Below are 13,381 nucleotides of genomic sequence, written 5' to 3'. Positions count from 1 at the left end.
GATCGAATCCGCTAAAGATTATGGATCATGATGCCACAAAAGATCATCGACTAATATGTAGTCAATTAAGGTGGTAAGCAATCCACTTGACTAATAACTCAACAAGTAGAGTTATATGAACGTTTCGAGAAATGCTCCATGAGTGCATTCCACAGTACTTTGTGGTCATTACTTTTTGCACAGGTTGCCATTGAAGGCTTTTGTCGATGTGGCGCTTCAAAAACTTTGAGCGCATGAGATGTGAAATCTCGGCATCTAGGCTTGTTAGCCTGGGGGTCAAAACATGTGGTTTAATCCTTTCCAATGAAAGGTTCCACAGATACCAAGCGAAGATCCGCCTTAGGCATCTAGTACGTCAAAACTTAAAGGAGCAGAATGTTACATTGCTCTTGCATACAAAACCAAGCTGTTATGAGACTCGATAGAGGTCACAAACGATGCTTTTAATGGTTTGTCTTTCGGATTGATCATACACAATCCGGAAAAGCCGCGAATTGATCAAACACAATTCGGAAAAAGGCCTCGGATTGATCAAACACAATCCGGTGAAAGGTCAGGGTTGATCAAACACAACCCGGACAAAGAAACAAGAGTGATCCAACATACTCTTGACCCGCGAATAAAATTCCGGGATTTTTGGTACCTGCACACACAAAATCCCAAGCATAGAATGGAGATGGAGAAGGGAGGAAAGGATTTTATCCTCCCCGAGTTATTGAACTTGGAAGAGTTTAAGGTTTCAAAACATACCTTTCTAAAGGCTGCCGAGAGGAGAAATAACGTTTCGCCTACTTATACTTCGAATTTGGGGCTGAAAATTTGACAGGAGGAGCAGCTCTGGATGGGGAAGCTTCTGTCAAAATTTCAGGTTGATCGGAGCAAGAGAAGGTGGTGAACCTGTGGTCGGTAGCGGCGGCGGTCTGGAATTTTCCGGCGGCCGGTTCGGAGACTTTCCGGCCGGTTCTCAGGGTGAGGCCGACGGCGTTGGATCCGTGACGGAAAGAGCTTTCTGGGGATATAAAATTCCGGCGGAGGGCAGTCGGAATTTTGGTCGGAAATCGGGAAAAACAAGGCTGCCTGATTTTAGGGTTTTGGTTTTTAGGGTTTGGAAAAAAATGGTGGGCTATTGGCTCTAGGGTTAGAACAAAGTGCATGATAACGTGATGAAGAATAAAGTGTAGAGACAAAGAGATAGCAAGAGAGTCATCTTATTCATTGATAGGAGCCCTTTAGATAGGGAATTACACAATACCAATATGGTAAGGATATGAATACATAGATCTAGTCTAACAACATATCCTATTGGCATAAAGCCAAGGCACATATAGAGAATATTCTAAACATTTTTTTTATTGTTTGACCGTCAATATGATAGTTTTTAAATGTGGTATATTAAACTGATGAATAGTCTTTATTTGAGGTATGATTTGTAAATTTTCCTTTCTAAAAAATCCCAGGGCTTTCGGCGCCTCTCACCACGGCGGCTACGGCGAGGGCTAGTCAGTAAGGACAAAGCCAATTTCCAAGGAGCAAAAATAAATAAAATAGACTCATCGAAAAAAATAAATAAAAAAGTAGAAAACCACCAGCCAATCCCTACTCCACCCCATCCACGTATCAAGCCGACAATCCCTGTAACCGACATGTCACTCTCCCCTCATACGTGATAGGTTCAACGTGTTCCACGATTGCAACCGGCTGTCGCCCGTAGCCAAATCATCTTCCAAAATTCCAAAGCAACTCTTTTATCTTCCCCATGAAAAAAAGCCTCTATTTTTATTTAAAGACCCTGAGACAGAGAGAGACCTGAGTCCCTGACCCATCGAGTTATTGCGCCTCACACACAGAGAGAGCCTACTGGGTTTTCAAGTCTCTCTCTCTCTACACTCCTCTCCCTCTTATCCTCTTCCAAAATTGCTTCCTTTCTTTCTCCTTCTTTCTCCATTTCTCTCTGTTTGAGACTTGGTTTGAAACTCTGAGAAGATGACTGGGTTTTCTGAAGCTGAAAGCGTCACTCTTGACCTGCTCAAGACGATGATGGCTGAGTTTGCTAGAGAGAGAAACTGGGACCAGTTCCATAGCCCCAGAAACTTGCTCTTGGCTCTGGTTTGTGCACCTTTCTCAAACCCCATGAAAGCTTTTCTCTTTATTTTGTTTCGGTGTCGTTCTAGTTGTGCCCAGAACGTGTTTGATGGATTGCTTTGTTAAACGATGGCCACGATCAGTTGTTTTGTTTAATCTTTGTGATCCATGAAATCGGGAGGATCTAAATATAAGCTTGATTTCTGTTTGTTATTATCATATTTTTGCTTTCGTTTTCTTCATGGAGTTTTGAAGATTTGACCAAACACATAGACAGCTGAACTCTATTAACAAATTCTGGGGTTTGTTGGCTTGATTTTTCTATTGCATGCGATGCTTGCATTCAAGTTGGTATATTTTTAAGCTATTTTAATTCTATATCACCTCCTTAAAACCCAAATAGTTGAAGTTTTTAACTTTTTCACCAGGGGGAGTCAAAATTGACTTCAGTGCAAGCAGATCTTCCTTTATGTTCTTGTCATGGAGAAATCTCCCGAAACAAAGCTTTCTTGTGTTTTCCTGCTCCCTCAGTGCTTTTACTTTTGCTTTTGTGTCACATGGATAGGCAAAATAAGATGAATTTCATAGCAACCAGAAAGGTGTAATTTTTTATGATGGGTTTTGAACTGTTGATGTAAAAGGTTTGGACTTTTGGTGAAATCTCAGGTGGGTGAAGTGGGAGAGCTTTCAGAGATATTTCAATGGAAAGGAGAAGTTCCAAAGGGCCTTCCTGGTTGGGAAGAAGAGGAAAAGCAACACCTGGGTGAAGAGCTCTCTGATGTTCTGCTGTATCTGGTCAGGCTCTCTGACATTTGTGGTGTTGATCTTGGCAAAGCTGCTCTGCGCAAAGTTGAACTCAATGCCATCAAGTACCCAGTTTCACAGAAACAGAACCAGACCAATGGCACCAGCAGCCCCAACACAACTACCACCATCAACACCAGCAATGGTAATAACCACACGGAGGAAATCACTGGTTGATTTCAATGGCAGATGGGCCACCACATCACATCTTTTACTTTCTGCAAGGTTGATGTTAATACTACTACTATATTTGGGTGCATTAGGTTTTGTAAGGGCTATGCTGGTTTGGGCATAGGAGTGTAGCTTTTTGGGGGATGGCCTTCATTGCCCGAGTCAGACTAGTGTTGGTGGTGTGTTGGGCATTTATTCTCACATATTTTGTTAGTGTTTTTGGCTTCTGGGAATCGAATCCTCTGGCAGTTGTGAGATACGGTCTTGAAACGAATATATTTTCCTTTCCTGTTCATTGCTGACTTGCACTTTTCTCCAGTTTTGTATTTTACCTCCATCACTGTTATGTTATCCAGTTTTACATACTGCTTTTTTTGACACCCTTCTTTCAGATTGTTCATGGTATCCTAAAGGCTTTTAGGCACAAGAACTAAGCGTTGGGGGCTGGATAGCCAGCATGACATTGCAGCCAATCTTTTGACCACGTTTATAATTCAACCATTACTTTAAACAACACCAGCTTTCAAACCCAGCCTCTCTTTTGACCACGTTTATAATTTAGCAATTACTTTAAACAACACTAGTTTTCAAACCCATGACTTATGGCCTATGAGTTCCATATCATGAAGTTCTCGTGGTAGGACTTAAAGCATTAAATACACTATTTACGGTGGTTTAACAGCTTTCTCATTTTTTTTATCTTCTCAATTTTAAGAAATATATAGTTGTTTTTAGGTTCAACAATTTTCTCATCCTATTCTTAGGGATGGAGAAAAAAGAGAAGCACTTATTCTCTAAATTTGCAGCAAAGTTTTTCTTCCTCAAATTATTGAAATTAACATTGTTATTAATTCCTCATATGCTCCAATGAGAAGAAAAAAGTAAAAATATATTATTAAGTATTTTATTGTTATAATAAGATATAGAATTGTCCCTATTTCTTTTTTATTATAATTAATAATGAAGTAGAATATTTAATTGCATTAATAAATGTCAAAATTTTTAAAATGGGGAAGCTATTGAAGTTAAAGCAATTTTTTTTAAAAAAAGATTTTAACTTTTGATTCCTTATTTTAATTTATTTTTAAAGAAACTGTTGGAGCTTTTGCTTCCCTGTTTTACATACGATTTTATCTTTTCATTGTTTGGCTTCGTTAACCAGGAATATGAATCTGGACACAAAAGTACTGTTAATTGGAATTCAGAGAGATGACATGATATGGTCAATCAGTCAATGATATAAACGGATCAACTTAATAATTGAGGTGGGCGACCAATGTTCCAACTTGAAAGTGCAAGTTACACATGCATTTTCTAATTTCTTTCTTGATGCAACGGAAATATAAACGTTGGAATCCACCAACGGCGACTTGAATCCACAAGTCTAGTTTTCTCGAATCCACGAGAGAATCTGGAATCCACCAGAGAATTGAGATAAACTCAAAGGTTTTTATTAATCAAAAGCTGCCGACTATAACCGATAAAGGCTCCTTATATAAGAGCAAATAAACCCTAGGGCAACTAACATCAAAGCCTAAAAGCCCATGGATTAAAAGAAAACCAAATCCAAAACAAACTATTAAAAATAATTGCTGAAAACAAGTAAATCTGCATTTTGAAGGCTTAAACGGACTCGAAAGGCCGAAAAGCCCATACATCGTGGCAAAGCAACGAGTTTGTCTCGTTGGCCCGTTCCGCTTCCAGAAAGGTATTATAATGGTCAATCGGACACCGAACGCCAAATCTGGAGCAAACCGGGTTTGGACTTGTTTCGACTGATCTGTTCTTCAATCTCTAACGCCATCTTTCTATATCAGTCTCCTCCACTTCAGAAGAACTCGACCTCGAGTTATTATCACCTAAAAGAAAATCATCCTCATGAAACTCATGCAGATCAGCAACATTAAAAGAATTTGAAATTCCCATAGAAGCAGGAAGATCAATAACATAAGCATTATCATTAATCCTCTTCAATACCTTGAATGGTCCATATTTCTTGGGTTTCAGCTTGTTATATGTGCCAACAGGATACCTCTCCTTCCTGAGGAAAACCATGACCGAATCCCCTTCCTGAAACACCTTCACACGCCTGTGCTTGTCGGCAGCAGCCTTATACTTGGCGTTTGTCTCCTCCAACTTTGCCTTTATCTCTTCTTGAATTGTCCGAACTCCCTCTGCCATTTTAATTGCAACATCACTAACTCCTTGTCCTCTTGGCAACTTTGCCAAATCCACGACATGTCGTGGAGGAGAAATGTAGACCACAGAGAAATGTGACTTACCAATGGCACTATGCATAGAACTGTTGTAAGTGAATTCTACCTGAGGTAAGGCAAGGTCCCATTGCTTCGGCTTATTACCACAGACACTCCTGATCATATTTCCCAAACTCCTATTGGTGACTTCAGTTTGTCCATGTGAGCGGTAGTACTCCTCTTCAAAGCTGTCCCAAATTACTTCCACAATGTTAACCAAAAATGGCTCAAAAACTTTGTATCACGATCAGAAGTGATGGACTTAGGCACCCCATGCAAACGAACAACCTCCCTGAAAAACAGTTTGGCTATATTTGCAGCATCTGCAGTTTTCTTGCAAGCGATGAAGTGACTCATCTTAGAAAATCTATCCACCACCACAAACACAGAATCCACTCCTCTTTGGGTCCAAGGTAAACCCAAGACAAAATCCATAGAAACATCCTGCCAAATATCATCAGGATAAACAGTTACCTCTTGGGATAAAGTAACCAACAAACTAGATGGATAAGGAAATTAACCAGCAAATGGTTGTTTCTTGCTAACACACTGCTCCCAAACCTGCTTGAAATCATCATCTGCTTCATATAATTCTTTCAAAAAGTCAAAACCAGTTACCTCTTGGGATAAAGTAACCAACAAACTAGCTCGCCTGCTTAACGCATCAGCCACCTTGTTGAGTGTTCCCGACTTATGCTTGATCACAAAAGGAAATTTCTGCAGAAACGTCACCCATCTGATATGCATCTTGTTTACATGTTTCTGACTGTTCAGACACTTCAAAGCCTGATGATCAGTGAACAAAATAAACTTTCTTTGGATCAGATAATGCTCCCATTGCCTTAAAGCTCTCACTACTGCATAGAACTCTTGGTCATATGTACTCCATTTTTGGCGAGCTTCACTCAACTTCTCGCTAAAGAAAGCCACTGCCCTCTTTTCTTGGGACAAGATAGCCCCCACTCCAACACCACTAGCATCACATTCGACCTCGAATATCTTGTCAAAATCTGGAAGAGCCAAAAACTGGTGCGGTACAAAGCTTCTCTTTGATAAGTGCAAAACTTTGCTCTTGCTCTTCACCCCAATGAAACTTGCCTTTCTTCATGCATTCAGTAATTGGTGCAGTGATGGTACTGAAATCCCTCACAAACCGTCTATAGAAAGTAGCTAAACCATGGAAACTTCTTACCTCCGAAACTGTTCTAGGAGTTGGCCACTCTCTAATTGCACGTACCTTCTCTTCATCAACCTGAATCTCATCCTCTCCAACCACAAAGCCTAGAAACAGCAGCTTATTGGTGCAAAAAGTACACTTCTTCAGGTTGATGTACAACTTATTATCCCGTAGCACCTCAAGAACTTGCCTCACATGTTCTAGGTGCTCGGTTTTCTGCTTACTATAAATAAGGATATCTTCGAAATAAACAACAACCCTGGTTCCAATGAAAGGACGAAGAACCTGATTCATAAGTCTCATAAAGGTGCTAGGAGCGTTGGACAACCCAAAAGGCATCACCGACCACTCATATAACCCATCTTTGGTCTTGAACGCAGTTTTCCACTCATCCCCAGGTTTGACTCGAATATGGTGATATCCACTTCTCAAATCTATCTTCGAGAACCACTTGGAACCATTCAACTCATCAAGCATGTCTTCAAGGCGTGGGATAGGAAATTTATACTTGATTGTTATCTTGTTGATGACTCTGCTGTCCACACACATCCTCCATGTTCCTCCTTTCTTAGGTACCAGCAAAACAGGAACCGCACAAGGGCTCATACTCTCTCGAATAAACCCTTTCTTTAGCAAATCTTCAATAATCTCCCCTAAGATCTCACATTCTTTAGGGCTCATTCTGTAGTGTGGCAGGTTAGGTAGACTAGCTCCTGGAATGAAGTCTATTTGATGTTGAATGTCTCTCATGGGTGGCAGCTCATTAGGAATATCATCAGCAATTAACTCCTTAAATCCTTCTAACAACTCCCAGAGCTCCTTCGGAATCTCTCCGCCTTGCTTCTCTACTGCCATCAAACCCTTAACCACTATAGGAAAAATGGTTTTGGATTCTTTTATGGCCTCATTCAACTCACAATCGTTGTTGCTGATGGTGAGAAAACTCGAATTGCCTTTCTTGGGACCTTCAGAATTGCTTAACGGAGCCATAGCAATCTTGTGCTCCTTCCATGTAAACAACATCACATTATCCTTGCCCTTATGAGTGACATCTAGATCATACTGCCAAGGCCTCCCTAACAATATGTGACAGACATCCATATCAACAACATCACAACTCACCTCGTCACGATAGTGTCTCCCAATGGAAATAGGCACCCTGCATGTTGTGGTCACTTCTGCTTAAGGTCTTTTTTCACCCAGCCTAGTTTATAAGGCTTAGGATGAGGTTCTATAGGCAACTTCAAAAACTCCACCAGTTTATCCGACACAAAGTTCTCACAACTCCCATTATCCACAATCACCTAACATAGAGCATGCCAAACGGAATATATTGTGGCGTTGTCCCTCTTCTTTTGGCGCCAACATGACCCTCTGCATCACTAAAGTCACCCTATCCAAACCCTCTTCAATTGCAAACTCAACGCCACTATAGTCATCGTCTTCTCTATCTTCCTCATCTTCATTGACATCTCCTTAAGTTTGCGTCTCCACCAGGTTCACCTACTTTCGTTCTGGACAATTATTGGAACGATGTCCAAGTTGCTTGCACCGATAACATTTGTCTCCAGTGGGTTTTGCATAAGGGTTGGGCTTCAGGTTTTGTTTAGGGTTCTCAGTATTTTCACTAACCCTGCTGCTGCTACTGCTGTTGTTTTCTGCTCTTTTGAAAGGGGTAGAAACCCTATCAGGAATAGAAATCTGCCTTCCTCTCTCAACATTGGAATAAGTCCTTTTTGCTTTCTCCATTAGCTCTGCCTTCAAGGCCAAATTCTGAGCCTCAGCAATGGTCCACACAGTTTGTAAACCAATTTTCTCTTGAATCGAAGGTCTCAATCCACTCAGATACCTTGCCACTTTTTGCGCCTCTGACTCTCCCAATTGATTGCGTTCTACTAACCTTAAGAACTCATCCGTGTACTCGTCTACCGTTCTATTGCCTTGTACACAATCCATGTACATGCGATAGAGCAGTTGTTCGTAATCTGCTAGAAGAAATCTGTCCCTCAACATCTGCTGCATCCTCCGCCATGTTTGAATCGGCTTCTTTCCCTGTCTTCGACGAGTTTGCTACAATTGATCCCACCATACAGCAGCACTACTCTTCAGCCTGAAAGCGACCATCTTCACTCTCTTTGACTCCTGCACTTCCATCAGATCGAAGAATCTGTCAACTTCCACCAGCCAATCAAGGAATTCTTCAATTTTCAGATGTCCTGAGAAGGTTGGAATTTCAGCCTTCATCTTGTAATCAGATTGATTAATCTGATCGTCACCAGCAACTGACAACTCTTCCTCTGAATCCGATTCATCATTCTCCACAACACGTTCCACAACACATTGTTGTGGTTGCCTTCCACGATCCCGACGGTTGAGGTTGTTGTTCTTATTGTTGTTGTTGTTGTTGTTGTTGCTCAAGCCAAGCAACAGTTGTCGGATCTCTCCCATCTGAGCATTGAGACGTTCATTCTGAGCATTGAACTCTGCTCGGGTAATAGGAGCTTCGTCACCCATAACACAGGTTGATAACCACCAGGAAAAAAAATTCCTGCTCTGATTACCAATTGATGCAGCGGAAATATAAACGCTGGAATCCACCAATGGCGACTTGAATCCACAAGTCTAGTTTTCTCGAATCCACGAGAGAATCTGGAATCCACCAGAGAATTGAGATAAACTCAAAGGTTTTTATTAATCAAAAGCTGACGACTAGAACCGATAGAGGCTCCTTATATAGGAGCAAATAAACCCTAGGGCAACTAACATCAAAGCCTAAAAGCCCATGGATTAAAAGAAAACCAAATCCAAAACAAACTATTAAAAATAATTGCTGAAAACAAGTAAATATGCATTTTGAATGCTTAAACGGACTCGAAAGGCCGAAAAAGCCCATACGTCATGGCATAGCAACAAGTTTGTCTCGTTGGCCCGTTTCGCTTCCAGAAAGGTAGCATAATGGTCAATCGGATACCGAACGCCAAATTTGGAGCAAACCGGGTTTGGACTTGTTTCGACCGACCTGTTCTTCAATCTCTAACGTCATCTATTCTATATCATTTCTGAATTGAAAAGAAGCAAATTAACAAAATTGGTGGTGCAGAGACTTCAATACTATGCCTATCTATATTGTATACACTATACTGTGATTTGAAATAATTAAGTTACATAATTTCTATCGTCAAGGAAGATGGCAGTTGGATTGCTTGCAGGGACTTTTACCATCTGAAACTTTGCATGTTATATTTGGGATTCCTATTTCACATTTTCATTTTCAAGGTCAATTTGTTTAGGGTTTCACTGGACATGGGAATTTCATAATCAAATCAGCTTCTAATTTCACATTCATACACACATGCTAAAACTATCCTTTTGAATAGAATGTGGAAACTCCCTATTCCAACGAAAATCAAAGTTTTTGCTTGGCAACTTATTAGAGGCAGACTACTTACTTACTAGGGATAACGTCCATTCGTATTCACGATCGTTCTTGCCCTTTCTATCATACTAATTTAGAAACTATGGACCATTTATTTTTTCTTTGTCCTTTTACTAATGTTGTTTGGACTCATTCTGGTATTTCGTTTACTTCCACTGATTGGAATGATAAATTCATTGACTGGCTATCTTTTTATGATTCCCCTTCAAGTATCTCTAATATGTCTCGATTTATTTGTTATAGTATTTGGCATGCGAGAAATGATCTGATCTTCCGAAATAAAATTAAAGATGCTATCCAGATTTCTTATGCTGCTGCTGCTACTATGTTTAAAAATTATTCCCCTAGTTTTGAACTTCCTAAGTCCTGTAAACTAAGAGGTTTTAATACACTAGCATCCTCCACCATCTAATTTTGTTAAATTGAATTTTGATAGTTCTGTTTTACATAACAAATATGCATTTGCAGGATTTGTTATCCGAACTTATCAAGGACACCTAGTGGTGGCTTCTTCGAAGCGATCAGGTATTTCAGATGTCCTCTGTGCTGAAGCCAGTGGCTGAGGCATTTAGGGACCTAGTGGGTCCTATGTCCTATTGACTTGTATTAACTGCTAGTGTGCCCCAATAACAATCTAACTTGTTTAGCTTAATGAAAGCTTATTTGCATTGCCAAAGTGAGGTCACAAGTTTGAGCACAACTGACCATAGGTAGTTTTTGTTTTTGGTGGGTTTTTTTTTGTTTTTGTTTTTTATTTTTGTTTTTGTTTCTTTGGTTCTAGACAAATAAGTTCAGTTATATAATATATATTATGAGAATTAGCACTAATTTAATTTAAGGTACTTTTCAGAAACGTCAATATACTTCAAATTTAACTTGGATAAAATTTAGCCATTTTTCTTTCTTTTAGTTAGTTCGGATTTTTTCTTTCTTCTATAGAGTTATGATATATTGTGAGTGTCCCACTTGAAATTGAATCCTGACTCCGTCACTAGCTGAAGCTGCTGCCCTTCGAGTTGGATTACAAGTTGCTTTACTACATAAATTTTCACATGTCCAAGTTGAAGGTGACTCTAAAATTCTCATTGATAACATTAACAACAAAATCAATGTGCCTTGGAAGCTGTTCACTCTAGTTCATGATATTCAAGTTTTGGCTAGTCATTCACTTCAATCAGCTTCACTCATATTTGGAGAGAAGGAAACTTCGTCACGGACGCTTTAGCCACTCTTGGCCATCATGTTGGAACTACCAGTTGGATTGATACACTACCATCCGCTGCTCAAAATGCTTTTCGTTTTGACTTTCTTAACTTAGGATGTTCTAGAGGTTATTGTTTGTAATCTATTTCTTTTATCAAAAAAAAAAAATTACATAATTTCTATATCTAGTGAGGTTGAGGCTGGATTTGGTTTTTTCGGTGCCTAAAAGTTGAGCCCTATTTGACTTACTTAACCATATATGTAACTTAAACTAGTCACTGGACCATCATAACCTAGTCTAGTCTTATCTGGTTAACCCATGCATAAGTCCCACGATCGACTCCGGTCTCATTACATTCTGTCCACAAAGGTGGACAGTGTTCTATTACTCAACATGCATTTCCAACAGTCAAAAGGAACAGGTGAGCCATACTAATTTGATCTTACAGAAGAAAGGAAGAAAAAGAAAACAAAAAGAGCATGGAGTTTATATATAGAGCCACAGGCCCACATCTAAGTTATGGTCTCTCTTCTCCTTCCAAGTCCCAACTACCTTAGCTCTTTTCCCAGCACAGAGCAATGTTGTTAACTGTTTGCCCTTCTGTATATCCATCAAGGACAGTACTTGAGAAATGAAACTAAGAAAGTGAATGAGAAGTACTAAAACTATTCCTCTTTGAGGAAAGACCCAACCAGACTGGCAATACCAACCATAATCTTATAAATCGAGTCCTATATCCATTATACAGTGGGGAAAATTCTACAATGAGTTAAACTCTGTCATAAAGTTGTAACACGAGTCTTCAAAGTAGTAATATTAGTCTTTCAAGTTGTAATATGAGTCCTTAAAGTTGTAAAAAACTTAATTACAACATTAGTCATCATGTGTTGTTAAAGTGGTAAAATGTGTGCTTAAAGTGATAATTGAGTCTTCAAAGTGATAAAAGAAAGTTGTTACAACTTTGAGGACTCAATTACCATTTTAACAACACATGAGGACTAATGTTGAAACTAAAATTTTACAACTTTAAGGACTTACATTACAACTTTGAGGACTAATATTATTACTTGAGACTCATTTTACAACTTTATGACATAGTTGATGCATGACATGCATTAACACATCATAGCCTTACCCATACAGTGGTGTTCACATGGTCATCTAGTGACTAAGGAAATTATGGTCAATCATCGTTGGAGGTAAATTCAAGGGTGGGAAGTATTATTTTATTCAAGGGTGGTCAATCATCGTTGCAATAAGGTTAAGTTATTTTGTTTTCCACCATTAGATTTATATCCAACGGTGGTGATTAACCATGATTTTCTTGGTCATTAGGTGCCCATATGAACACTACTCATGATCCATTATAAGACCTCTTATTGCACTATTCATATATCACTCATTTTCTCATCTCCAACAATGAGTCCTATATGATGTCATATATTCAATTTAGTTGGTTAAAATAAGTTTTGGGTGGTATGTTTATAAATATTATATTAAGTAATATATTAACCTTATTAATTAAATAAAACTTCATTGAGTATATTATATTAAATAATACGTTAACCTTATTTTATTTTTGAGAAGATTATTTTGGTGTGAGGAATTTGTGAGATCTTTGGTTCCTATTTATAGACTTGAGTAAAAAAAAAATCCCAATGGATCACTTAATTTTTCTAATATTTCTGACATTTTTATTATTTTTTTTTAGGTCAAAATGAAATTAATCAGGATGAATTTAATCTGGCCATTGAGATTTTAACTTAGAGAATCTAGGCCATCAGATTAGTTTCTTACCATTATGATGTGCTGCTCAGTCAAGGGGCCCACGTGCTAGAATTGGGAAACAACACGCGAATTGCCCGAGCATCCCGTCATTTGTCTCTCTCCCAAAACGCACGTCCACTTTCGTCTCCAGAAAAGTGCGTCTCATTTGCAGCATCACGGTCCCAGCCAATTTTATGTGGGCCTCTAGTCTTGGTCTTGGACTTGGTCTTATAATTCCAAGACCAGCACTACCCATCACTACAAAAAAAAAAATTCAGTTAGCCACGGCAGAATGCTGTCGCCAAAAATCACTTTGCCGTGGCCAAAGAGCAACGACGACGGCTTAGCTACGACATTTTTCCATCGCCGTTAAGGGCGTGACCTTTGCTTTTAGCTACGGCAACGAGCTGTCGACAAATGGTGGCGATGACATGCAGCGACTGCAAAAGCCGTCGCAAAGTTGTATTTATGAATTAAAAAAAATA

General features: G+C 39.3%; 1 protein-coding gene across 1 annotated transcript; it reads left to right on the top strand.

The window, feature by feature from the left end:
- The first annotated feature begins 1,778 nt into the window (after positions 1 to 1,778).
- Positions 1,779 to 3,353, top strand: LOC101299723 (dCTP pyrophosphatase 1-like). Its single transcript, XM_004290096.1, has 2 exons — positions 1,779 to 2,106; positions 2,749 to 3,353. Exons 1-2 carry the CDS (start codon positions 1,984 to 1,986, stop codon positions 3,061 to 3,063), a joined length of 438 nt encoding a protein of 145 aa, XP_004290144.1. The 5' UTR covers positions 1,779 to 1,983; the 3' UTR covers positions 3,064 to 3,353.
- Positions 3,354 to 13,381: the final 10,028 nt, after the last annotated feature.

This window comes from Fragaria vesca, linkage group LG2, assembly GCF_000184155.1.
Source record: "Fragaria vesca subsp. vesca linkage group LG2, FraVesHawaii_1.0, whole genome shotgun sequence".
Classification (NCBI taxonomy): Eukaryota; Viridiplantae; Streptophyta; class Magnoliopsida; order Rosales; family Rosaceae; genus Fragaria; species Fragaria vesca.
This window is presented reverse-complemented; position numbering and strand designations above follow the sequence as displayed.

What these genes read in the sequence shown, in the direction of transcription:
- LOC101299723 (XM_004290096.1), top strand. Translation starts at nt 1,984, where the DNA reads ATGACTGGGTTTTCTGAAGCTGAAAGCGTCACTCTTGACCTGCTCAAG. An exon ending in GAAACTTGCTCTTGGCTCTG is followed by an intron (nt 2,107 to 2,748) that starts GTTTGTGCACCT and finishes GTGAAATCTCAG; the next exon opens with GTGGGTGAAGTGGGAGAGCT.